The sequence below is a fragment of the Electrona antarctica genome, assembly GCF_951216825.1.
Source record: "Electrona antarctica genome assembly, chromosome: 6".
Classification (NCBI taxonomy): Eukaryota; Metazoa; Chordata; class Actinopteri; order Myctophiformes; family Myctophidae; genus Electrona; species Electrona antarctica.
The window spans coordinates 16413501-16441415 of record NC_136811.1 but is presented as its reverse complement, the minus strand read 5'-3'; the positions used below and the strand labels follow the sequence as shown (position 1 = coordinate 16441415).

The window sequence follows — 27915 nt, the reverse complement described above, 5'->3', positions numbered from 1 at the left end:
GCTATTTACATTGAACGTTCACCTATTTTCACAGAGTGTTATCCTATTATGAGTTATGACATGCCCATAATAGGGATTCTAGGGTTCATGTGGTTGAAAATGTGTGGGTCTACTTGTGTTTTTTCCCCCTTTCTTTCTTTGTAAAGCTGAGAGGGACACAGTGAAGGGGTGATAGGAGGAGGGTACTTTCATGATTCTACCTCAGCCAGCAAGGATGTGGGTACAGAGGCCGATGTCACATGTATGCATACACAATAATAGACTTTAATTGGATTTTGAGTCTTCACAAAAAGAAGAAATATAATACAAAATCTGATGTTTTTTGAGGAGCGCTAGCCCCTCCTATATACAGCTTTTGTCCCCACACGTCTCATATTTGCCATTGACAATGAAAGGAGAAATTAGGTCATATGTCCCTCAAATATGATGTAAATTTGTGGCACCACAAACATTAAATGCCATTGACAATGAAGGGAAAATTTACGTCATATGTAGACGAGCAAATCGGCTAACCAATCACATAAATTCAGTTGTTCATGAGATGATGTATGATGATGTATAATGATAAGAGCGCCCCTCACTTCACACAGGTGTGATTTTTTTAATGAATATGTGTAGGCTATATTGTCCTGTAGGGACATATTGCACTGGTTACAGTAACTGAGTGATCATATTACATTATATTAAACAATATTTTAAACAATTAATGTGGAGAACAAACAGCTGATGAAATTGTAGGTTTATGCAAAAGCTGGAGTAGCCTACAGTATGTCTGGAGTCACTCATTGTAATGTGTAAACCCCATTGTTTAGGATTAGACTTATTTGGGATAGTATGTCGACTCTGCAGACATTAAGCAGCAGGCCTCCTTTGAGAAGGTTTAACCTCCTCCCCTTTTTAGTACAACCATGGCCTGGTAAGTATTTAGAAACTGCTGCCGAATAAATATTTTAAAGCTGATTTGTTAGTGGGCCTATGCATAGATATATATCTATGGGCCTATGTACTACATAGGCCTACAATATGTTCAGAACATTTTGTAAAATATGTTGTTGATGTAAAGTTGTAAACAATTCCAACCGTACGGATCTAATGAAAATAATTTAATCCACCATGGATATTAAAATGCTGGACATACATACACTCCAGTTGCAATGATTACAGAATATTAACTTAATGACCCCAACAACAGTATAATTGTATAAGTTCACTGGTTCACTCTTCACTCCACTGGTCTTTATAGCACTGTTGCCCTCTGGTGGTGATTGTTGGAACAAATAAAAGCCGGAAAAAAAGAATGGGCTATACCAACATTTATTGTGGTAGGGGTTTTTCGGAACTGAGTCAGTTTACTGCTAAATCATCCTTATTCTAAGATATTTCACGTAATGTTCTCCCCTATTGATTTATTTATTAAGATTTAGAGATATTAATTATTATAATAAACAAATAACATAATGCCAGGGGAGAGAGAGGCGAGAGTTGTATTTGTATTGCACACTTCAAGAGTGCATCTCCTTCTCCCTCTGCGCACAAACAAAATGAAATAATCCACATCGAGGGGTGAGTGACGTCTCGGAATTACGTCAGCAATCAAACATGGCCGACTCCGAAAACACAAACATGGAGCCCGAGGAGAAGGAGAAGAAGGCAACAACAACAACAACGAACACTGCTTCTGGTAACCAAACTAAGCCGCCGACGGACGGCGTTACCCGCGGGGCCACCGCGGAGTACTGCGAGCAGCTGCATGCGTGGATGTGGAACTACTACACGGCATATGTCAACTGGCAGAGCTGGCTGGCCGTGTCGTCTAATCCCTATTATTACCTCCCTGGGCAGCCTCCCGCCGCGGCGCCGCTCGACTCTGCCAGCTTCGATGCCCAGAACTGGTACAACAATCCGTTCGGCATGCCCCTGTCGCCCCTGTACCCGCCCGCCGGGGCCGGCAGCAGCACACCTGCAGCCGGCGGGCCCATACGGGAGGGCCTCCTGGCTGGAGGGGCTGCTGCAGCACACCACCCCACCCAGCAGCTGCCCCAAGAGAATGGGAACGTTCAAAGACCAGGTAATAATAATAATATCATTATGTCCCACGCTTGATTTATTTATCTCGGAGGTCCCAGTAGTACTCCCATGTTTGTGTGATTACGTCATCATCTATGTGTAGGACTGTAGGTACTAGATAGGTACTCTAGTTCTAAAACTTGTTCCATGTCAAGGAGTCAAGGACCCGCACATAACATTGTGTAGTTTGGCCGTGGACCCCTCCCCCCATCTGAAAATGCCAGCCAGTGTAAAATGTTTCACACAAATGTAAAATAAAAGAGTTCAAGATTGTTTGAAAACATTAGATCTACAACCATTGCATTGCAACGTGACTGATTGATTGAAAATTGTATTCACAGTTTGTAGAATGGGTACAGTTAAAACGAAAGTACAGTCAGCCAGGTCAATACATAAACTGCTACAAAACCAGAAAAAGCACTAAGACCTTTTTACACCAGGGTCCTCACACATTGTGAGCTTGTAGATTTGCTATTATCAAATAGATCAGCATGACTTAAAGTTGTTAAACTGACCCAATACCTATAGATGCTATATTAACAAATATAACTGGGGACCGTATGGAAATCCCCTCAAGGACCCCTGGGGGACCCCACTTTGACCATGCAGGCACGCACTGCCGCAATCAGTCTGGTAGCCCCTCTCGGGACCCCCGGTTGAGCTCTTTTCATCGCCAACCCGGAGGGTTGACCGTTTTGGCAGCTCTGAAATTCTCTCTTCCTTCCTTCCTGACTTCCTTATTGACATCCCGAGAGCCACCGAGAGTGGCTACCTGCGCGTCCTTACGTTCCTGCCTCTGATCTGCTCTGTCTCAGCTAGCCAGCCACGGTACTGGAGGCGGTACAATGGGGTGTCAATAAGGAAGTCAGGAAGGAAGGAAGGATGAGAGAATTTCAGAGCTGCCAAAACGGTCAAACAAAGTCAAAATACTTAACGGCTTCTGCGCCAAATGAAAATTCTCGGGCGTTTTCCGTTGTCTCCTAAAGCAGATATATGCTTCTTTGAAACATCTCACGACCACTTAAGCTGACCGCAGCACGGCCTGAACGGATCATAGGTACAGCTGCGTCCTATTGGGTGCTCACGAACTGGAGAGGGACCCTCCGGGTGGACGATGAAAAGAGCTCAACCGGGCGGTCCCGAGAGGGGCTATCAGTCTGGTATCACTCACATTATACACTTACGTCTTTATGACTGTAGATACATTCCCATACATTTTATGCATATTTGATACCAGTATGTATTTTGTTTGCACACTGTCAGACATGTTATATAGTTTAGTTATACTGCTGGTATATTTGTACTTTTTACTCTCGCTTTCACACTTTCATTTTCACGTTCTTTTCTCCACACATTCATTATATAAGAGCTGAAGCGGATTCTACAAATGCCTTATAAATCACTAGTTCTCAGCACACTAAAGATCTAAAATGACACGGATGCTTTCCCGGTTTTAATGACTTAACTGCAATTAGCAGGAAGTTCACCTTGAGCAAAAATAATTTCACACACTTCTGTACTGTGACAATAAACAATGAAGTTGTATCACTTGTATGTGAACCTAGTGGTGGTTATTGCTTGCAATCTCACGATGGATATGTATCACGATACAGAGGCCATGATGCGATATATACCGTATATCGATATATCTCGATTAAACGTTTATTCAAAATAATGACCATGTTGCACAAATACAATAAAGCACTTTCAGGCCCACAGAGAACTTTAAATTAAAATAAATGTCTATACAGCCGATTCCTAACAAGGGTTCGGGGAAGGGACTGCATTGCAACTTGCAAGGGGGGCTTTGATATCGTTAAACAGAGTTTGGCAACACTGCATCACCCAGATAATGCCTATCGTCCGGATTTTCGATATATAGCCATATCGATTAATTGAATGCACCACTAGAACCATGCATTACATTTCCTGACATGTTACTTCGATTTGACAGTAGCAGGAATAGCCAATGCTGTGCTATTGTCAAGTGCATAGCATAGGCCTAGCCACAATTTGCAACACTAGATTTTCTTTTTTCATAATGGGTTGAATCTAGAGATGCAACACCCTCCATTGACAGCCCATTCATCCAAACAGAAGTAGTTCAGTCTGCTTGTATTAAACAACGTTAAACTCACCAACATTGCAGCTCAAAGGCAAGCTTGAATTAATCCTCTTTCTATCTGCAAAGCGTTTGTTTCATACAAATCCACTGTAGACATCTTATGAGCTACTACTTTACTTTCTGTCAAGACATTTTATGCAGGTGATACGTGATACGTTTTTCTTGGAGTTTAGAAGCACTCATTTTCATTAACGAAAATTCGAAACGGGTGGTACACAGGGCCGCTCAATGACTTCCGACGAGCGCTTAGAAAAATACATCACGGCACAGAATTTCTTAGCAGAAAGTAGCTCATAACATGTCTACGGTGGATTTTTATGAAACAAACCCTTTGCAGATTGAAAGGATAATTCAAGCTTGCTTTAGAGTTGCAATGTTGGTGAGTATAATATCGTTTAATATAAGCAGATCAGACTGTTCTATTTGGATGAATATGCTGTCAATGGAGGGTGTTTCAACTCTAGATTCAACCCAATATATAAAAGAAAAATCACACCCGTGTGAAGTGAGGAGCGCTCTTATCATCGTACATCATCCTTTGTGTAGGACAAAAATAGCCGATTTACCGATATGAGGTAAATTCTCCATTCATTCATTGTCAATGGGAATTTAATGTTTGTAGGACAAAAAATGCCGATTTGTTCGTCCACCTGACGGAAATTCGCCATTCATTGTCAAAGGGAATTTAATCGTTCCCATTAGCGCCCCTAAAACATTGTGTTGCAAATTGTGGCTAAGCATAGGCCCATAGAGTCATCAATACCACACTGCTGGTACTAGTACCAGTAGAGTTCTTATATCTGGCTGAACTGGATGTACTAATGCCTGATTATTAGATTTGCGCTAGTGTCGTGCATGGAAACAGTCAACCTACAAGTTCCCAATGCACATGAGTTCTATGTGGTGTGAGCTTGTACAGTAGAGTAGACCTGCAATTCTTTGTGTACAACACAGGTGTGTAATTACGTATAAATCAGGCTTAACAGATTTTATTCTTTTTCCTCCTCCTTAGGCAGAGAGTATAGTATACCTTCGCCTCTCCAAAGACTCCTGGCTGAGATGGTGGATTTCTTCATTCTGTTCTTCATTAAAGCAACCATTATTATCAGCATTATGCACCTGAGTGGAATGAAGTGAGTATATTGGCTTGTCCCTTCTTTTGTGGTGTTGGGTGGAAAACTGGGCCTGTCTTAGTTTTGGTATTTGTGTTTTATTGAGTAATTCAGAATAGCAACTCCAGTCCTTTTTTTTTTGCAGTGTTCCAGCTCTAGCCACTCTCTGATTAGAGAGTGGTGCCATAACTTTGATCTAAGATTACTAGGAGGTTCAGGGTTCATAGAAAAAAGAAAAGAGGTGTTGTAGTACTTGAGTCCTTGTCCTGTCTCGAGGCCACATTTTCATTTTTCGTCTCGGTCTTAATTTGACTTGGACTTGACTCTGTCTCATACCAAGGGACAATGCAATGAAATAATTGTATTATACCGATATTATGAGGAGCCCATTCACATTAACATTATAAGAGAGCTTGTCTGGCGCTTATAGACAGCTATCTTGTTAAGTAACGGCGTGCACCTGTTTGCTCTCGCATTGTTGGTATGGCGACCATCAGGACAAACTTATTTAGTCGCTGAGAGGCTAAAGCGGGGGAAATGTTTACCTGTCAGACTCGCTGCTTGTAATGAAATCACTTCTCCAAGATCCATACGTTTCAGCGTTTTGTTCATTTACTAAAGTTTAAAAACAATTCATTTAGCGGCATCAGAATAAAGTGCATAGTGCGAAGTGCAAATGACCTACAGGTAGCATAGCGCTGTATTTGCGTTCATAAAGCGATGCGGTCACGGAAACGTCAAGAAAAAGTCACTTGTAATCCAAATCCATGGAAAGAAGCAAAGCCCTCACAACTCCTGAAGAGGGCAGATCTTCAGAGAACCTGGTTTTAATCCGGGTGTTACTCTTCCAATCCTGTCTGGCATAATCTCTGTAGTCCTTCCGATGATCCAGGAACTCTGAGGTGCGGCATCATCCAGTATGAGCGCTACATCACCGGGAGTGAAGTGCTGCTTGATATTTGTCCATTAGTGTCGTTCCTGCCTAGCACGCAGAAAATGCAACTTCTACTTTTTCTTCAATCAGCTTTAAATAGGCAACATAATCAGGCTGAGAGCTTGAATGACAAGGATAACTTTGTGACTCCAGTTAACTATCTGGTTGGATAACCAGCAGATAACGGAGAACCATGAAAAAACATAAAATGACTTTCACAGACAACAGTATAGAGACCTGTGAGTCTAAATAAATGTAATACATTTCATGACAGCAACACCATTTGTTTAAAAGAAACAAATGGTGGTAAAGATGCAAAAAGCCTTTCTTTTATTGTATAGGGCACCACAAACATTCAACATGTCTTCCTCTGGATTAAAAAATAATAATTTATGTATAATATTTAAACACAAAAATAAATGTATTACTGATACATTTCTAACGATTTAAGAACAGGAATTTAGTATAAAAAAGGTAAAATAAACCTTGAGAAAGACACGCACGTTGAGACGGCTGCTGTTTGTTTGTTCACTTAAAAGAAAAAGGATGTTTGCACCGTGGCTATGAGCTGTGTAACCTTTTTTTCGTATTTGCCGTGATCATCAGCATCGCATCAATATCGGCGCGTGCTCCTTCTCTTTGTATGACATGAACACCACCAACCAGAAAGACAGGCGTCGTGGGTATGCTTATCAACTAAATTCTAGTATCATGCCGATGGCTGTTTTAAATGTTTGTTTATATTTGACTTCTCAGGGATATCTCAAAGTTCGCCATGCATTTCATAGTGGAGGAAATAGACGAGGACACATCGATGGAGGAACTCCAGAAAATGATGCTCGTCGCCCTCGTCTACCGGATATTAGTGTGTTTCTATGAGGTGAGCGCTCATACAGAACTAATCTGATATTAGTGTGTTTCTATGAGGTGAGCGCTCATACAGAACTAATCTGTAGGGTTTTGGTTAAAGGTTGTGCTTCTTTAACTTAACTGGTTTTCTCTAAAGTGGTCTAAACCGCCAAGCGCTCCGCTGGGAGCTGCTCTTTGGCCAACAGTGGAGATTGAGGTTGTACTGGGAAGCTCCCAGGCCTTCATGTGTGCAACTGTCTGAGTAGCCTGGCCCAGCCAGCGTGATTTCTGGTCTAGAGGGGCGGACGCCGCTGGGATCACGGCGGTGGATCCTATTGGTCACCGATCTGAACGCCCACCCCCTTCCTCCCCTCCCATACTCTTGTGAAAACAAAATGCCTGCGGTCTCCGAGGCTGGTGTGAGTGTGAGTGACTGAGTGAATGGGGATGAGGCTGTAAAACAGTCTCAGTTGAGTTTTTCCTCTTTGTTTTTAATGGCTTCACCTCTGCCTGGTTGAACCCATTTACCTTTCAAGCTGGTAACGCCTCTGTGTTGTTTTAGTTGTTGATATATTGTTGCTGTTAGAAAACCTCTTATATCCAATTATCCATTCAATATACAAAGTTTTTGTGTATTTTCTTAAATGAATGTCCTCCTTGATCATACGTACTTCGTCACACCAAGCGCGTTGAGTAGATCTGCTACTTACTTTTGATACTTTAATTTGAATTCTTTTTTTACATTTTGTTTAATGTTTTTTTGTGGCTTTTGCCTTTATTTTATATTTTTTATAGAGTGATAGACTGGTAGGCTAACAGGAAATGGGGGGGATGACCTGCACCTGCAGTAAAGGCCGTCGGGTTCGGGAGTCGAACCCGCGGCACACTGCCAGACTGGATTACCAGCCAAGGTGCCTGCACTGCTGAGCCACAGCCCAGGCCACTTTAATTTGAATCCTGAAAAGCTTTGGACATATGACATTTCCACCCGATAGAGACCATGTATAGCAACATAAACGTTTGTTTATTTATTAATTCATTCTTCTTTCATTTAGAATCTGCCTCTAGTGTAAACGGTTTAAAATCTAAATTTGACCGTTCCCTTTCTTCATGTTCATGTCTTCATGTTGTCTCCTCCTTCCTGCAGATTGTGTGTATTTGGGGAGCGGGCGGAGCCACGCCAGGGAAGTTTCTGGTTGGACTCCGAGTGGTCACCTGTGACTCCTCGGTACTGGTTCAGCCCAACAGAGTGCTGGTGATCCCCGCCAACAACGTCTCTCTTTCTGCGTGAGTACTGTACTATGTATGTCTGTCATGACTCAATAGCACTGTCTTATCTAATGAAACTCCTTTCATTCTGTATCTGATATGTGGTACAGTTGAGGTGTGTCTGTGTTTGTATGACATCGATGTCGGACACAGACAGTGTAAGTTCATAGTTGAAAAGCCAAAGCACTTTCCCAATGAAAGGTGTTCCCTCAAAACCTTCTTCGGTCTGAGCATACACTCCAACCTTCTGAGTGCAACTTGAACAACTGCTGAGCAACATGAGTGCATTGTGTGTACATTACGCTCATGTCAAGTTATGGCGTATTCAAGTCTAATTACATAATAAGTAATAACCGTTGCATTACTTTTAATAAACTGTAGGCTGCTGCTACTAGGTCTGTTAAATTGGTTTTTGCATAACCATTATTATTCAGTATATGTGACCAAAATGTTGTGTACACAATAGACCTAAATATGAGTTAACGAAAACAACAATGCATTGACATACTGACACTGATATTGACAGATGTCTAAAAAAATATAATCCCTGGCTGAGAAGTGACAGGCATTATGATGAATAAAAGACAGTAATCATTTGCTAGGCCTACCATGTGTACCCTTATTAGCCTACACTCTGATAGCTGGGGGGCGACCCCGCTTTTCCTCCTGGAAATGTGTCCAGTGAGGTGCGACGGTCCCTTCTGTGCCTCTATTCCAGGAGGACAGCACTGCCCGGCTTTGTTCCGTGGTGGGAAATATTGTTCGGTGTTGGCATTGCCTTGGAGGGGCAATAATTTACTATCGGGTTGCAACTCGGACGGGGCTGAGTTGGCTCTACGCGAACTTGAGTCACGAGAGACACCACCGAACGCGCACAAGTTGCTGTGTTGAACGTTAGGGGTTCCCCCTAACGTTCAACACAGCAACTTGTGCGCGTTGCATACATAAGTACGTATGTACGTAAATTAGTGGTGGGCATAGATTAAAAAAAAAAAAATCTAGATTAATCTCACTGCAATCCTGGAGTTAATCTAGATTAATCTAAATGGCTCATTTGAACTCTGCCAAAGGCATTCAAATAATTGTGTGCGCTACCTAAATAATGACCTGAAATAAGTCCTTGAGAATGTGTTTCTCAGGCCAGGTGGCCCATTAGACCAGGAGCCTTAATTATGGATATTAACAATACAACTAGCCTATTAATACCATATATTTCATATTGTGAGCTTGTGGAACTGTTCACAGTGTTGCCAAGTCTAGACATTATACGCTACTTTGGACTTGTTTATCTGTAAAGTTTCTTTAAAATATTGTTGGTCCTTGACCTTGACATGAAAATGTTTGAGAACCACTGCTCTAAAACAACATTGGACAATGATGTTCGACAGTCAGCACTATAGTTGCTTATTTTAGACTTATTTTCTGACTTTTTCGGATTTTCTGACTTGATCTGGCCTGTTAACATTTTCATAGACCTGGTTGCTTGTTTCTCTCTCACAGTCACGAAATGTGGCAACCGCCAATGCTAGTCCTAGAGTTTGTTTTGGTTGTGATGCATGGATGATGCTACCGCCGACCTCCGCGGGGACCCCCATATCTGCGGACCCCCACGCAGACTATCGTGGACCCCTGTGCCGACCTCCGCGGCGACCTCCGGGGGAACCCCTGTGCTGACCTCCGCGGGGGTCCACGCCTCCGCGGTAGTCTGTGGGGGTCCGCCGATAAGGGGGGTCCCCGCGGAGGTCGGCGTGGGGTAGTCTAGTCTAGTAGAGTTTATTTTTTAGAAAAGGGTCCTTTGGTTCCATTTGTAGTAGGCTAAGGCTACACTCGCAGTTACAGAGTCCCAGCTCCCAGACCCAACCTTGAGAATAGATTAACGGCGATATTTATTTTATTGCGCGATAAGAGTCTCGCGTTAACGCAGCACGTTAACGCCGATAACGGCCCAGCAGTAACGCACGCACGTACATACATATTTATTTTGTATTATATTGGTATTGGTTGATTTATATCATTTATTTATATTTCCTACATTAATTTGTTCGTTTAAAAAAAAAGAAGAGAACTTTACTACTTTGTCCTGGCTATCGGTTTGGTTCTCCCCTTTAGGTCGACGGTCCGAGCCTTGAACAAGAATTTCTCCATCGCCTTCTTCTTCCCGGCGTTCATCACCCTCCTCTTCTTCCAGCACAACAGGACTGTGTACGACATGGTGGCGGGCACCATCGTAGTCAAACGCGCCGGGGCCAGATGACCGCTCACACACAGACTTAGTTCTTCAGGCCCACAGCAGGTACTAAATGCTGTTTAATTTATATACGGACTCATCGCTCACGGGCGGGGCTCAAGATGCAGACGCCCTTTTTTCCCCTAGCGGTTCTGCATTGAGCGGGATGTGGTGTTCTGCAGCGACACAGAGACGTTAGCGGAGTACGACATCAGCGGCTGCTTCTCCCTTTTGCACTCGAAACGCTGGCTGGAGATTTCTCTGTCACTGAAACGTCTGTTTGTTGTTTTGTCTCACACTCTGCTCTCACAATTCATTTTCCAATGATGACAAACGCTGTGTTCGTCCAATCCGCTCAGCACCAGATTTGCCTTGTCTCAGATGCTTTTAGTTTGGGGGGTTTTTTGGCTAAAGGACCACTTCACCCATTCTCAACCTTTATTCATATAATTGGTCCTCACGAATGCTCATTATTACATGGTAACATTTTGTCTACTCTGTCTCGGCCTGTGTCTCAGAGGAGGGCTGTGGACAGTTCAGATCCTGTACCAGCAGTGACATCATCGGTGGAGAATCGAAGCTGAAAGAAATTGCACGCTTTCTATTCCTGGAAAGTTGGCATGCTATAGTAGAAGCCTTTGTTCTCGCATGAATAAAACAATTAATAGAAAAATGACCAACCCTGCCTACAGATAATGTCACTGATAACTGTCCACAGCCCAAAAATGCCACCATATTATAATGTGCATTAGACGTGAGGACCACTTGTATGAAGCTAGGCTGAAAATATGCTCCTTTTTAGAGAGAATGTCTCATAATCCTAATTATTTTACAGCACGTAGCTATGGACACATTTGTAAGATATTATTTATAATTTATCGTCTTATATTTAGGGCTTAACTGTGCTGGGGGAAGCTTCCGGTATGTTAAGATGTTGACATCTAATGGTTAGTCAGAGGTTAGACTTGTTCATAGTTATGCAGTTACTTCCTGCTTTTGAGATGGTTAACCCATTAAGACCTGAGGCCCCAATTAAAAAAAGAAAGAAAATCTTATAACGGTAGTTTTTTGAAAAACGTATGTTGCTTTATCAGTGGTTCTCAAACTTTTTTAAGTCTAGAACCCCCAAAATGATTTGTATTTGGCTGCAGACCCCCATCTCAAAATATTTTGTTCCAGGGACCTCCAGAAGCAAATGTTTGATGTCTCAAATGTTGTGTGAGATTTGCGTAAGGTTTCAAATATTCAAAGTTTTGGGTCTGGGAGGCTACGCTAAATCTCATCAAATGGTGGTCCGTGGCTCAAATGCCAAACAAATAATGGACCTTGATATGAAAAGGTTTGAAAACCACTGTTCTAAAGAGAGCTCTGAGAAGGCAGGGTGGCGTGGCGAGGGAATTCAAACCCACAACCTTTTTTATTACCAGCTGCTGTGTAAGCACAGCTGGTCAATGTGCTTTCACGCCCACTTGCTGTAGTTGAGACCTATGTTTCTCATTGGCTGTACTGTCGACCTATCGTCCTGATTGGCTGCCTCGTCTCTAGGCAACCACACACTTTTTGCCTCTAGCCGACCTCAGCCATGGGATATAAGGCAGCAGCTGGTAATTAATTGATGTAATCAATTCTTGTTTTATCATCATGGGCACGGGTGCGCAAACTAGTTCAGCTAAAATGTTGCCTGGGACCGCACATGACATTATGCTGACATGTGAATGAATATTACACACACATACTTACAGTATATATATATATTTTTTATATTCTGATTTTCATATTTAATAAGAAGGCAACAGAGCAACCGTGAATACCTTTCCGGTGTTGCCAACTTGCCATACCTGGCTTTGAGCTACTTGCTGCATGCTATTTAATGTATTTTATGAGTCGGGTACATACCACTGTTTATCCCAATATGAAGAACTATGATAACACTAAACAGTGAAACGTTTAATTAATCAATCATCACTTTAGGAGTTATGCGGGCAACTATATTAACCCAATTCATGTATGTCCTATTGAATTTGCCTTTACATTATAATACGGCATTGTTCCTATGTTTATATTCTGCCAATGAGGCGTTCTTATACGATTCAATTCTTGACACTTCAATAATCCAGTTGATTAAAAAGGAAAAGGCCACCAATATTCCCGAAGAGATTAAGAGCAGTAAACGTGCCCAAAGCAGGGTATGGTGGATATGGAGCCGTACATTTTCAAAATACATCTGACATTATTGTCATTTCTGTTGATGTAAGGGCACATTATAAAACGGCATTCTGTTTGTTTAATCATTGGACACAAATTATCAGATTACAAAATATTAAAGGTTTGCCATGAAAAAACTGGGTTATTATAGCTTCTTTTAGCCTCGAGATCTTTTTGGCCGTCAGGGTATGGCAAAATACCACACTGTGCCATACAATACCTGATGCATAAGATCTAAAGGATTTTTTTGTTCACTTTTCATATGCTCTGTTCAAGTCTTAATTTATTCAACTGTTTTACATTTCTAATTCACACTTGGTCCAGAAGACATTTGGAAATGTGATTTTTTTTAAACTGTAAAGAAAATACATAAACTCTTCAATTAAGGGTAATCCCTTAAGGAAACACCACTACAGATCAGCTCTGAAATATACATTTTATATTTTATACCCTGTTGGGTAATGTAGGACTAGGATTTTTTTCCCCACTATCAGGCCCCTATTTACTACTCATTTTTTAAACTGCAGTATTATTAACAATGTTTCTTCTGTCTTGCAATCTCTTATGGGATGAGTCATTTGGGTGACATTAACGTAAGGGCTTGATCATTATTAATTGTCAATCAAAATGACCAATTTGGAATCATACTCATAACTTTAACCTGCAAGTTGGGGATGAAAAACTAAATTCCTCTTCTTTTTTCTTGATTTTTGCTAAATGCTTTTCTGCCTTTATTGATAGTATCAAGTGAAGATAGACAGGAAAGAGGGAGAGAGTGAAGGGGAGAGACACACAGCAAAGGTCGTCATGAATGCGCTGTCAGGCCAAAGCCTATATGTGGCATGCGCCTGGACCACTTGGCCAGTAGGGGCCAAACAAAATCCCTCTTCATTGGGAAGAGGATTTAACTGGGAACTGACGGTGGGGAAGAAATGTACAAATTTGAGTGCATGAGATCAGTCATTTTCCACTTCACTCACTCATCTTGGAAATTATTCTGGAACTTTGCTGAGAAAGGAACTCATTTGTCACTCTACTTGATGAGTGAGGCTGTGAGCACATACGTCATGACCAAGACCCCCCCCCCCCCAAATTGATATGTATTTGGCCACAGGCCCTGTTCCCATTTTATATCAAAAATATTCCACATCTTTTTATGAAAATGGTAGTTTGTAGATCAGTTATTTTCAAGTAGCCAATGTATATGGGCTTACAGTGATTGGACTGACTTAGATGCTAAGGTATATTAACACATTTAGTTGGGGAACCCCCTAAAGGACCCCTGGGATAACCAATGATATAAACACATCCAACAAGCAAATTAATTTATTTCCATATAAAATGAGTTTGGCTCCACCTAGTGGTTGACCCCTGCTCCTAAATATGCAGATCTATTATAGTGATGTTAAGTTTTAACCATGTTTAGCATCTTTCAATTTTTTTTTATCATTGACAGGTTGAGTTGATTTGTTTTTTTGAATTGTTTCATTGTTTATGACCTGAAATAAACCTTCTGTCATTTGTATGTAGCGTCATTAACCTATATTATGAGATTTTGTTATGTTTTTCTGTGGTGAATTATTAGATGGGCCATGCTCCACGTGTCGCACACATAATCCAACCATCTGACACAAATACATTTATATTTTTGTCATTTAGTTGATGCGTCGAATATGACCTTGAATTCCTAGATTTCAAGGCAGGGAGTCTGTTTGAATAAAACTATTCCCGAATACGATTGCCTGATTTCCGCTGGCCAAGATTCACATTGGCCTTGTTTCTTCCACCCGAGTACACTTCATTCAACTGTATTCAATGGTTTCACATTGCATTGATCCGTATTCGAGCATCGAACGCGTTTTAGATGCATTGTGATCTCCTAGACCGCGTTTTTCTGGCACATCACACTGTCGTACAACAATTTATAAATCAAGTTTAAGAATAGGCCACTATTAAACTAAAAGAAGAGGTCCCTGACCCCAGTTACATATTCCATTAGATCAAGGGTTCCCAATTTTTTCAGGCCGAGACCCCCATTCCCCCTCCGCCTCCCAAAATAATCATATTTGACAAGTACTTGGAATTGTGGCCATTACATTTAGATTGACTCGGTTCACTCGGTTCCACTGATACAGCTTGTGAAATGATGATGTGAGCTTGTAGATCGGCAAATTTTCCCAATGTTTGCCTCTTTCTTACATAATACTTGACAATTTGGCCTTCAATTGTAACTTCCGAAAACGTGCAGATACCCTGTATACACACTTACATTGCATGTTGGTTTGTTTACTGTCGAGGGAGAAAAACATTTGAAAATAGCAGATCTACAAGCTCACAATGGGTCGCGATGCGTATAATAATTCAGCCACTTTCAATTACATTTTGCACTTTCAATTCTCTAGTACAAAATGTGAGTACTTCTTCCACCACTGGTGTCTGAGTGCTGGGAGGGCTGGTAAACTTGGGAAGTGTTGAAGTCGGTGATTGTGTTAGAGCCCACTAAGTGGCAGCTTCAGCTGACAGCCACAGATGGTCGTCAGATTATACAGTCCCCCCCCCACCCCTCCATCCAATGTCCCCACCATGCATCCGTGGAATAACACCTCTCTCCCTGCCAGCCACCACGGGGCTTCACAGAGGTCCAGACACGCGTGGGTGGAAGCAGAGACTTAACTACCCCATCGCTAAGGCATCAGCACTTGGTTACAGATGGGTGCAGTTCCATCTGGACTGCAGGCAGGTTGATAATATCAATTTTTTGTACGGCCGGGCTGCCATTGCCATGGCTCCTGTCCACATGTACTGCATCGTGGAGGCGAGAGAGATTGTGGAATTTGGACAGATTATTGATAATGAAACTGATACTGAAAGGCATGTGTGTGTGTGTGTGGTCAGAGATGTGGAGTTGGTGACTTGAGACTTTTGGGACGTGTGAACAATCTTTTATTTTGTATTGTTTTGGTGTATAACCCCTTTTTACACTTTGTGGTACGAAGACATGTACGAAATAGAAAATCTACAAGCTTGCATCGCCACGTGCTGTGAGTTTGTAGATCTAAGATCTTTTTGATTTTATGAAATTTAGAAAATGTTTGCCTATACTGACCTACCAAAACAGGGACACCAGGTGAAATGAGTTGAATACATTTCTCTTATTATCATGCACAACCTTATGGATCAGGTGCCACCGGTGTCCTTTGGCTATAATAACTTCACACATCGGCCAAACAAAACAATCGATAAGTGCAACATCTGTGGTGTCAAATTATGCTGGTCAACCACATCAAACTTTATCATACACCTGAAAACGTACCCAGATATAGGTCAGTTAGGCTACTTCGTAACGTGGAAGTTAACATTAGCGCCTATGGACAGTTTGCATGTTTTGCTCAGCAACCTTAACGTTGGCTTGTTACAAGCTTTGTTGATTCCGGTAAGTTGATTAGATTGGTGTTAATAAAGATTTTTAAAAGATGAGTCAGTCACTCTTGTTTGCATAGTGTTGCATGTGTAACTTAATCATCAATGATGATACCATATGCTAAAACAGGAGTGATAGCAGCATGACACACAGACACACACACACACTTCTTTACCTTTTGAGTTGGCATTCAACCCTAAAGGCCAGTCCACACCAATGCAACTCCTTGCTACATGCAACTATTTGCAACCATTATCCCCAATGGCAGTTGCAAGGAGTTGCATTGGTGTGGACTGGCCTTAAAACTGTTTTGTTGCGACTAGTTGCATTATTTGGTGTGGTCTGGCCCTAAAGCCTTTCACTCCAGTGTCGGACACCGAAAATAGCCAAACTACAAGCTCACAAAGCATCGTGCAGATGTATGGTGTGTGTGACACTGGTGCACACCAACTAAGTATTAATCAGGCATAACCTAAGCTCTTAGTTGTAAGTCTAATTGTTTTTAACCATAAAACACCAAATTCTCTTGTGAGGACCAGGAAGATTGTCCTAATAACATTTCCATTTCTCAAATTGTACAATACTTGTGGGAGAGTCTGGGGACATTTGGCCCATGTATAGTAGTATAGTGTACATTTGACCCAAGTGCACTGCGTGCGCACGCACACACACATGCACATAAACGGCTAATTAATCAGAGGAGTACGTTTGGATGTAGTGAATTGTGCCCTGGATGTGACTGGCTGCCTCCCCAGGCGTGGATGTGGCTGGCTGCCTCCCCAGGCGTGGATGTGGCTGGCTGCCTCCCCAGGCCTGGATGTGGCTGGCTGCCTCCCCAGGCGTGGATGTGGCTGGCTGCCTCCCCAGGCGTGGATGTGGCTGGCTGCCTCCCCAGGCATCCCCTGGATGTGGCTGGCTGCCCCCCCAGGCATCCCCTGGATGTGGCTGGCTGCCCCCCCAGGCATCCCCTGGATGTGGCTGGCTGCCTCCCCAGGCATCCCCTGGATGTGGCTGGCTGCCTCCCCAGGCCTGGATGTGGCTGGCTGCCTCCCCAGGCCTGGATGTGGCTGGCCGCCTCCCCAGGCCTGGATGTGGCTGGCTGCCTCCCAGGCCTGGATGTGGCTGGCTGCCTCCCCAGGCCTGGATGTGGCTGGCTGCCTCCCCAGGCCTGGATGTGGCTGGCTGCCTCCCCAGGCGTGGATGTGGCTGGCTGCCTCCCCAGGCGTGGATGTGGCTGGCTGCCTCCCCAGGCCTGGATGTGGCTGGCTGCCTCCCCAGGCCTGGATGTGGCTGGCTGCCTCCCCAGGCGTGGATGTGGCTGGCTGCCTCCCCAGGCGTGGATGTGGCTGGCTGCCTCCCCAGGCCTGGATGTGTTTTTATTTATTAGCCAGTTCAAGCGGGTATAGACGCTCTGCCAGCGCTGCACTCTTTTGATTTAGTATGGCAATAAATAATGAATAAACACATTTTCCACTATAGTAAGTGTCCTGTGCTGGAGTTCTCTTTTCCTCCGTCATAACTCCTCTGTCATATTATATATAGTCGCTGTCAGGTCTGGTGGAAACCTTGTATGTCCAACACCTTTTTTTTTAGAGAGTAAAAATAGTGAAAGTAGCCGAACAGGTCCCCCACCCGTCCTTCCTGTTCTGACATAACCCTGTACACTCAAGACAAGCTCCATATATGGCCAGTACAGAATTCATTCCATATGTTGATCTGAACCCCCCATGCCAAAGCGCCAGTGCTCGCCCATGCAGTCTGCCATCTCCCAGGCGGATGCGTGCACGCGACCTCGCCCTTAGGGCGTCTTACTGGTTATTATTATTATTAGTGTTAGCATTGACAGCAGCAGTGGTGGTGGTAGAATTAGCATTATTAATATGATCTTGCTGTTATCATTAAGTACACTTTGCATATAAGATGTGTTAACCACTTAAAGGAGCACTTCACCCATTTTCAGCTTCATCTTCTTCATATAATTGGTCCCCACTAATGATCAGTACATGATAGCACCATTTCTGTCTCAGAGGAGGGCTGTGGACAGCTTGTAGATCTGCTATTTTATTTTATTTTTGGAACAATTTAAAAGCAATTCAACAGACTGATGTGGCTGCAGTGCGTGTGTGTGTGTGGTGTGTGAGTAACATTGTGTGTATTCCTGTACTAACTGCATTGAGTGATCTCGGTACATAGAAATAGATCTATTGGAGATTCTGACTTACATTTTGTTTTGTATTGTTCCACTTTTTGCTTTGGCAATGCAAACGTATGTTTTCCCATGCCAATACAGCCCTTTGAATTGAATTGAATTGAGTATCTAGGCTTGTCTTCCACTGGTCACATCTCTGACTTGGGGAGCAGTAAGAAGCAGCATGAGAAATGAATAAATGGGGGAGGAGAGCACGACCACCCAGGGGAGCTACAGTATATCGTTAATGTCGGACAGAAACCTCATAGGTTCATTCTACTGATATTCTACTGTTAGACGGATGTTAACTTAGGTTCTTAGCTTGCTTATGATCCTTGATGACTATTTCTATGTAGGCCTATTTGATGCATTTACAATGTGTTGTTCTTGCTTACTGTAAATCGTTGTATTTTGTCTCTCGTTGTATTTTGTCTCTCTGTAAATGTACTTGCTCACACCAACGCTTTACACAAGCAGCACATCCATGATTCGCACCACGCTTCGAGCTTGTAGATCTGGTGCTTTTGCTATTTTTTAATTTAAACTCTGAAAAGTAACAGTTTACTGGGGACGTGTGTGTGTGTGTGTGTGTGTGTGTGTGTGTGTGTGTGTGTGTGTGTGTGTGTGTGTGTGTGTGTGTGTGTGTGTGTGTGTGTGTGTGTGTGTGTGTGTGTGTGTGTGTGTGTGTGTGTGTGTGTGTGTGTGTGTGTGTGTGTGTGTGTGTGTGTGTGTGTGTGTGTGCAGACTTTGAGAAATAGACGTGAGAACAATTTTCCAGTTGGCTCCTGTGCCATTCATTTCCTCAGTGGCACGGCGGCATGCACGGCCGCTGTGCCACCGCTCCCTCCGCCGCGCCGCTGAATGGAACCACGTAGGCCTATGGATGGAGCCTCTGGGAGAGAGATCTGCCCAGCAACAGGCTCACTGTTTACCAAACAAATCACCCACAACACAGCCCTGGTACGTTCTACTACTACCGCACACATGATGAGAAAAGCACACACACACACACACACACACACACACTGACACACACACACACACACACACACACACACACTGACACACGCGTGTGTGCGCGTGTGTGTACATATGCACGTGTGTGTGTGTGTGTGTGCGCGAGTGTACCGATCTGGGCTGCAGCTCTTTATGATATGGAAGCCCATATACCGCCCTCTGCTGTCTGCCTGAGGTACTGAATCCAGTGAAAACATGAGTTCAATGAGGTCAATGGGAATTCTTTTTTTTTTTCTTTTTTTTTTATGGAAAGCGTGCAGTCTACTCAGTTTGAATATTTTTCAAGCAGGCAGGAGGAAAACCGAGAGGGAAACTACAGTCCGGGAGGTCAAATGGTGGATGGGATGGGATTCTGCGCCAGCAGGTAGGGTGTGGGGAGTTTGGAAGGCAATTGCGTCACTATACCATTGAAAAACACTTCAGTGGAATTCTCATACTGCACCATGGCTGTTTCATACTTACAAGTTCAAGTCCCAGACAGAATCCAAACCACAAGTTAACCAGATGAACCCTGGCTATAGCCCATCTACGTGGTGCGTTTTGAGCTTGCAGTAGACATGGCTATTTTCGGCAAAGGCGTTTGGTGTAGAGGCAAACGTGAGGAGGCCTAGCATAGGGACTCCGGGCGGTCAACAAATAATCCAATAATCCAAGTTGTTAATGGAGCTGCAATCAACATGGAGGCCAGGTTTCTGGTGTGTAGGTGGCGCCTGCCGCTAGCAAAAAATAACAAACCAACAGCACTGTGTCTTCATCCTCTGGGCATGTTGCAAATCAAATATGATAAAAAGATGGTCTGCACATTGCTGATTCACCATCAAGGGAAATTGTTTTCCACATCATTCTGTATCCGACATATTATTTGGAGTTCAAAGTTAGTTCATAACTTTGTTAATTACATCACCTGTATATGGTAGGCTACTATAAGGTCAGAGGTCATTTACACACTCAGTTACACAGTACAATCCTCAGTCATTACTGTATTTCACTCTGGATTATTAAATGTCTGTCTGTCTGTCTATCCTTATGTTCTAATTACATTTATATATTTTTTTTATTTAACGATGAGTGTTCTGTAGTGTACAGATGTTACAATTATATACATTCTCCAATTCCCACTTTTCTATTTAAAATGTTGTATGTAGACTATACCCACTATATTTAGATTTCTTGTAAAGCGTTGCTATTTTTTGGGGGGGAATAACTATGCACCCATTTGCGGCCCCACCCCAAATGTGTGAACTTGTATTATTTATTCGGATGTATATCTGGTTCCCGTGCAAACAATGAACTCTTCAGAGTCCCTTTAGCATGCCACTGTTTCCTCTTTGAAACACTCCCACTCATTCTTCCGGCTGCCTAAACTACAATCTGGAGATGACGTACGAGCCGTCGCTATGCTATTTACAGCTGAACAGAGAGAGAGAGAGAGAGAGAGAGAGAGAGAGAGCGTCTTGGCATTGGAGACACGCTGAGTGAGAGGGTGCAATTTGTGTTTCCGTTTTCCCCTGCAGAAGTTGGGCCTTTCTTGCAAAGTGATCAAAGTCCCTTAAAAAGAAATGACATCTCTGTTATGCCATGCAGGAAGACTGTGACTTTGTCTGTCAGGCGTATAAGTCTTATTTCAAAGCCAGGAATAATCTCCACACTATTACACTATATACACTTTTTGGTGCTATATGTGAGTCATGCTGTACTGTATACCCACATACAGCACTCAATCAGTAGTAACTTTATCAGTAATTATGTATGTATGTATGTATGTATGTATGTATGTATGTATGTATGTATGTATGTATGTATGTATGTATACGTATGTATGTATGTATGTATTTGGTTAAAATGGGTAAGGTTTTAATGTATGTATGTATGTATGTACGGTATGTCAGCATGTACAGTATGTCTATCTCTACATGTCTTTCCAAATAAAAAAATAAAAAAAATATTTGACAAAAGGGACAAAAGAAACCAAACAATGTTCTATACAAGTGGAATTCTAGTTAGGAATGGATTTCCAAATTATAGTCATAAAAGCAATGCCGTTAACATTTTAAAACGTGCATTATGAATTGGTGTTCGCATCTTCGGTTTAATTTCAACCAGTGTTTAACCTTGTCATTAAATATTGTTAGATCAGTTGGCAGGGCACAGTCACCACAAGTGTATCCCTTTTAGGGGAAAGGATGACTGACTGGACTTCCTTCCATCCATCATCAGTGTTCCCTGTTTACAGTGGTGGAACAAGTACTTGTATGTTTTACTTATAATTAAACGTATCAATACTGCAATGTAGAAATACTCAAAGTATTGGCATCAAAATGTACTTAAAGTACCAAAAGTAAAAGTATTCATTGTGCAGAATGTCCAATGTCCAAGTTTTCAAAAGTATACAAATATTTTGAAAATAGCAGATCTTCAAGCTCACAATGCGTCACATCGCGACAAAATTCTTTTTTCTTTTTATAAATTAATGCTAAATAAATCATACTAGATCATAGTACTACAGTGTCACAGAATTATCAAAAATAGCAGATCTGCATACTCGAAATGTGGCGAGTTTCCAGTGTGTTATTCTTCTGCTATTCTTTTTGAATCCTGAAAAGTGTATACACTATTGGACATAACTATATGAGGTTTCCTCCCAACAGCAACGATGATGGTATCGAACACACTCCGTGCCTCGAGCTGAACGACGCAGAAACACCGTCGCAATCTGTCACGACGTCTGACACTAAACATGGGTTGGTTGGCCGCCCCGCAACCACAGGAGTCATCCATAAATCACACAGTGTACAAGCCACCACCCACAACAAAGAACATTCCTGAGGTTTTTTTAAACCTCGGCAACGTCGACATCATCAGAGCCAGAGGGTCCGCCGGGAGAAAAGAAAATGACCCTTTGAAGCAGCAAGAAATAATGAGCCTGCGGAAGACGTGATGGTATGGTCTGCGGTGGATACGCCGAGGATGGTGGATGCTTTATGCACCTACAGTATGCCTGTGCTTCTCAAAATGGGGTCAGGGGAACCCCAGGGGTCATTGGGGGGAGGGCGATTCCAGGGGGTCCCCTTTTGCAAAATTAGTTGATACAGCGTCAAAGACAAAGTCGGTTTAACCACTTCAACCCTATTTTACACTGCGGCTATTCGGAAGTAGCCGGTCAACAAGCTTGCAACGTGTTGGGACTTGGGATGTGATTGTGAGCGGCTGTGAACTTGTAGATCTGCTACATTAACCGTACATTTTTTTTGTACGTTTTTTTTCAAAAGGAATAGAGCTGTTGGCCTGCTCATCAGGAGTCAGACCTGCTAGTATTTGCAGGTTATAAAGCCAGGGGCGCTCTGTTCTGTTCAAGGTCATTCTGAGCTCCCGGGCAGCTAAATGGACAATTTCTGCAGTGCAATTAGGGCCCAGAATTCAATAACAATTATCGTCCATCAAACGTTCACTGGTTCCAGGCCAGGCATTAATAGGTGTGCTCCATGGAGTCAAAGTGCATGCATTTTCTCAAATCTAGAGAATATTCAATCGATTTCGTTTTTTGATTAAAGGACCACTTCACCACTTTTCAACCTCTCTTCATATACTAGGTCCTCACTAATAATCATGAAAAAATGGCACAATGTACTTGGTCTGTGTCTCATAGGAGGGCTGTGGGCAGTTCAGAAACCGTCTTCCAGTGACATCATCGATGGGGAATACAAGCTAATAGAAATTGCAGGCTTTCTAGTCCTGAAAAGTTGCAATGCGAAAATGGAAGCCATCGTTCTCACGATAATGAAAATCTAAACATTTTTGTAAAACAAATCTTGTTTAAAAAAAAAAATCTGCATATTGATGATGTCACTGGAAGACGGTTTCTAAACTGCCCACAGCCCTCCTATGAGACACAGACTGAGTAGAAAAAATCGTGCCATTTTATCATGATTATTAGTGAGGACCTATTATATGAAGATAGGTTGAAAAGTGGTGAAGTGGTCCTTTAAACAAAAGCATTTTTATAGCGTTTTATTTTTTATAGGCTAGCCTATATCAAAACATCAATGCCCATGGGCGACTGTGGCTCAGGAGGTAGAGCAGGTCGTCCAATGATCCATGGGTCGGCGGTTCGAATCCCGGCTCCTCCTGTCTACATGTCGAAGTGTCCTTGGGCAAGACACTGAACCCCAAATTGCTCCCGATGTGCTGGTTGGTACCTTGCATGGCTTCCATGCAAGGTACGGTGTATGAATGGGTGAATGTAATGCACAATCTATGTAAAGCGCCTTGGATAAAGGCGCTATATAAATGCACCATTTATTTTATTTACCAAAGAATTCTAGTGTGCGATAACAGGTCATCTTCAAGCTCACAGCACGTTGCGATGCGTTTTATTTAAAAAGAAAAACGTTTTTTTTTTTACCCATTTAGACCTGAGGGCAATTGTAAAAATGCTTTCTAAATCCTGACCTAACTTTTCTGAAAAACTTCAAATATGTATTAAAAAATTTACCAAAAGCCTAGTAGCTATAGGCTACTGTACAATGTACTGTACATAGCCTAGTAACAACTACCCCAAAAGAGGTTCCCATCTTGAAAGGTGATTTTTAGTAAAAATAATATCAATTAGCGATTCTTTTTCAGTAATCGATTCAATCGATTAGTTCTATCTAAATGTTTGACCCCTAAATCATATCTCCGCAAAGAATAGAGGTGAAGTCCAGCGGCCGCCATCACCTGCATGGCCAGCGGATTGGTTGGCCTTTTGGTCGTGTCATTAACTGGCCAGCGAATTGGTTGGCCTTTTGGTCGTGTCATTAACTGGCCAGCGAATTGGTTGGCCTTTTGGTCGTGTCATTAACTGGCCAGCGGATTGGTTATCCTTTTGGTCGTGTCATTAACTGGCCAGCGAATTGGTTGGCCTTTTGGTCGTGTCATTAACTGGCCAGCGGATTGGTTATCCTTTTGGTCGTGTTATTAACTGGCCAGCGAATTGGTTGGCCTTTTGGTCGTGTTATTAACTGGCCAGCGAATTGGTTGGCCTTTTGGTTGTGTCATTAACTGGCCAGCGGATTGGTTATCCTTTTGGTCGTGTTATTAACTGGCCAGCGGATTGGTTATCCTTTTGGTCGTGTTATTAACTGGCCAGCGGATTGGTTGTCCTTTTGGTCGTGTTATTAACTGGCCAGCGGATTGGTTGTCCTTTTGGTCGTGTTATTAACTGGCCAGCGGATTGGTTGTCCTTTTGGTCCTGTCATTAACTGGCCAACGGATTGGTTGGCCTTTTGGTTGTGTTATTAACTGGCCAGCGGATTGGTTGTCCTTTTGGTCGTGTTATTAACTGGCCAGCGGATTGGTTGTCCTTTTGGTCGTGTTATTAACTGGCCAGCGGATTGGTTGTCCTTTTGGTCCTGTCATTAACTGGCCAGCGGATTGGTTGTCCTTTTGGTCCTGTCATTAACTGGCCAACGGATTGGTTGGCCTTTTGGTCGTGTTATTAACTGGCCAGCGAATTGGTTGGCCTTTTGGTCGTGTATTAACTGGCCAGCTCTCTCACTAGGCCATATAGAGCCTGCATGGTCAGTGGTGGAAAAAGTACTCACATTTTTGCTTTAGTAAAAGTATCAATATACTGCAATGAAGAATTACTCAGTGAAAGTGAAAGGCCAGAATTCAAAATGTACTCGAGTAAAACGTATTGGCTTCATGCACTTAAAGTACCAAAGTAAAAGTACTCATTGTGCAGAATGTCTTGAATTTTGACAATAGCAGATCTACAAGCTCACAATGCGTCACGATGTGACGCATTGTGAGCTTGTAGATCTGCTATTGTCAAATGGCCGAAATATAAGTGTTTTGTAATAATAATCAAAATCTACAAAGTAATTAAACTAAGTGTTCTAATAATTTCAGTGAAAAGTACAATATTTCAGCTTCTAAGATGTAGTGGAGTGAAAGTAAAAGAATAAAACAATTGGAAATACTCCAGCAAAGTAAAAAGTAGGCTACCTCAAAATTGTACTTACGTACAGACGGTAGTAGGCTACTTAAGTAAATGTACTTGATTACTTTCCAGTAAGTTTCCACCACTGGAGCCTGGCTGCACCCGGCGGGAGCCACCCCATCTTACTTAATGGAGTGACTAGTGGAGGAGGCTGGGAAGCTGCCTTGTTACCATGGCAGCAGGCGCTTTCACATTCTCCCTGCATACTGTGGGAGTGTGTGTGCAAGTCCCCCCCCCCCCCCCCTCCCACCACCACCACAACCCCTTGTCTTTCTCTCTCTAGCTCACATGCACTCTCACATGCTCTCTCTCTCTCTCTCTCTTTACCCCTTGTTTTTCCACATTCTCTCTCGCCACCCCTCTCCTTATTTAAACGCTGTCGTGTGCCGAAAATAGCAAACCGTACGTCACCTACGAGCGCAACGATTCGTTGTGCACTTGTTGTAGGTCTGGCTTTTTCGACGTGACTACGCGGCGCAACAAAGTATTTACTCATCTCACTCACTCTCTCTCACTTGGCGTCGCTGTGTGTGTATCCCTCTGCTCACCCCTCTCTCTCTCTCTCTCTCTCTCTCTCTCTCTCTCTATCGGTCTCTGTCTCTCTCTGAACCACGTCACAACAGAGTCTGGTCTTCTCTCTGAATGGGAGACCTTGGTGGTGGTCGTGTGGCCCGTGTGGGTTGTGTCGTGTAATCTTCCTACGAAATCCTACCTAATTTCACTGATCCAAAAAGCAGCCGTCCTCTTTTCAGTCGCCCTGTCACCCGCACGCCTCTCTCACTCCTCCTTATTACTAATGCAGAGTATTTCCCGCTGGCTTTGCTCGCACAACTCTACTCTTTTATCTGTTTCATGTTTCTCCAGGCTGCACGGTGCAGGTATATAGGCTACCATTAGAATAAGTGACTTGAAGTGACAAAAATAATAATGTATTTTGAACACCTTTTTTCCTCAGTTGAAAATGCAGCGTTTTTGTCATAGGCTATGACATCATGGGCACGCATAACTTAACATTTAGATTACGTATATGTTATGTAGACCACCTAATTAACTGTCAGTCTTGTGCCAAGCCGAAACCTGTCCTGAACAAAATGAAATTGTGCTCTAATGTTCCATTTAAAATAAGAGATAATGAACGTGAATTTACAAACCCTACTATATGGAGCATATAGGGGTGTGTGTGTGTGTGTGTGTGTGTGTGTGTGTGTGTGTGTGGCACAGTGTGTGTGTGTGTGTGTGTGTGTGTGTGTGTGTGTGTGTGTGGCACAGTGTGTGGCACAGTGTGTGTGTGTGGCACAGTGTGTGTGTGTGTGTGTGTGTGTGTGTGTGTGTGTGTGTAAATGGTGCATTTTTGTGTGTGTGTGTGTGTGTGTGTGTGTGTGTGTGTGTGTGTGTGTGTGTGTGTGTGTGTGTGTGTGTGTGTGTGTGTGTGTGTGTGTGTGCGCGCACACTGTTTACATCATGCACGCTGCCTCTGCCTTGTGTACTTCTGCATCTATGCTACATGTCTGGGCATGTCTGCTGTGTTACTAAGAATTAAGTGGCTCAGTCCTGCTAGTCTTGACAGAATACATGAGCAGCAACTGAGAGAGACAGACATGATGCTTGGATTACTATTCACCAGACACCAGCTAATTTCAAGGTATCCCAGCTATGTTAATGATTTTTCCACACCACACCCTTTGTAATGTTTGCTGCTGCTGGAACTCCTTCCTTACAACCAGTTTCAAGGTTCCATGTGCGTCATAATGTTTGTGTGAGTCTGGTGGTGTGAGTGAGAGTAGAGCGGCTAGCTGTTTTGTTTACATTTAAGTGGCTGAGGGGGTTGTAGCTATAGAATTCTTGCCGGGGAATTGAAAATTAAATTGAAACTTGTTTGTGTTTGACAGCATGGCAAAGGTCATGTTACATAACCTGCAGCAGGCTGAGCCCTCCTGGGCTTTCACCATGTTCTGAGCTGAAGACAGAGAGAGAGAGAGAGAGAGAGGGAGAGAGCAATTGGGGGGAGAGAGCTAGCTTACTGGATCTGCATGGAGACAACTGTATCTATATGTCTTTAAATAGAAACCCATACCCAGCTCTTCTACTCTACTATTACTACTAGTGCTACTGTTACTAATATCACTACTAATAGGCTGCTTCTACCAGCATTACTATTACTACTAAGTACTACCAAATTACCAATACACTACCACCACTACTACTACTACCACCACGTACCCCCACCACCACCACTAGCTACTACTACAGCTATACTAGTACTATAGGCTCTATGCAGAACAGCTATACTGGAAAGAAATTCACATGTTTTACTAATTATACTAATTATTAAGGCTCTATGATCCATTCTGGTCAAGCAGATTTAGGGTGCTGATATTGTGCATGTTGTGCTCACTGGGTTTAGTTTTAGTTTAGTTTATTTGCACATGTGTACATTGTAGGAGAAAACTTTCGCACACATCAGACGTATGCACAGGTGCGTAGGCCAGTGGACATCAATGAAAGCAATAAGGTACAC

The 27915-nt window shown here is 42.8% G+C and overlaps 1 protein-coding gene across 2 annotated transcripts; it reads left to right on the top strand.

Moving 5' to 3' along the window:
- Positions 1-1593: 1593 nt before the first annotated feature.
- Positions 1594-14526, top strand: fam8a1b (family with sequence similarity 8 member A1b). 2 transcript variants are annotated; one of them, XR_013790257.1, is made up of 6 exons: positions 1594-2068; positions 5205-5325; positions 6995-7118; positions 8235-8374; positions 10466-11082; positions 11156-14526. XR_013790257.1 is itself a non-coding variant. In XM_079504313.1 (5 exons), the coding sequence occupies exons 1-5, from the start codon at positions 1600-1602 to the stop codon at positions 10608-10610; spliced, it is 999 nt and encodes a 332-aa protein (XP_079360439.1). In that variant the 5' UTR covers positions 1594-1599; the 3' UTR covers positions 10611-14526. The 2 variants fall into 2 exon arrangements, 1 of the variants encoding a protein (XP_079360439.1); XM_079504313.1 differs by having other exon boundaries at positions 10466-14526.
- The last annotated feature ends 13389 nt before the right edge of the window (positions 14527-27915 follow it).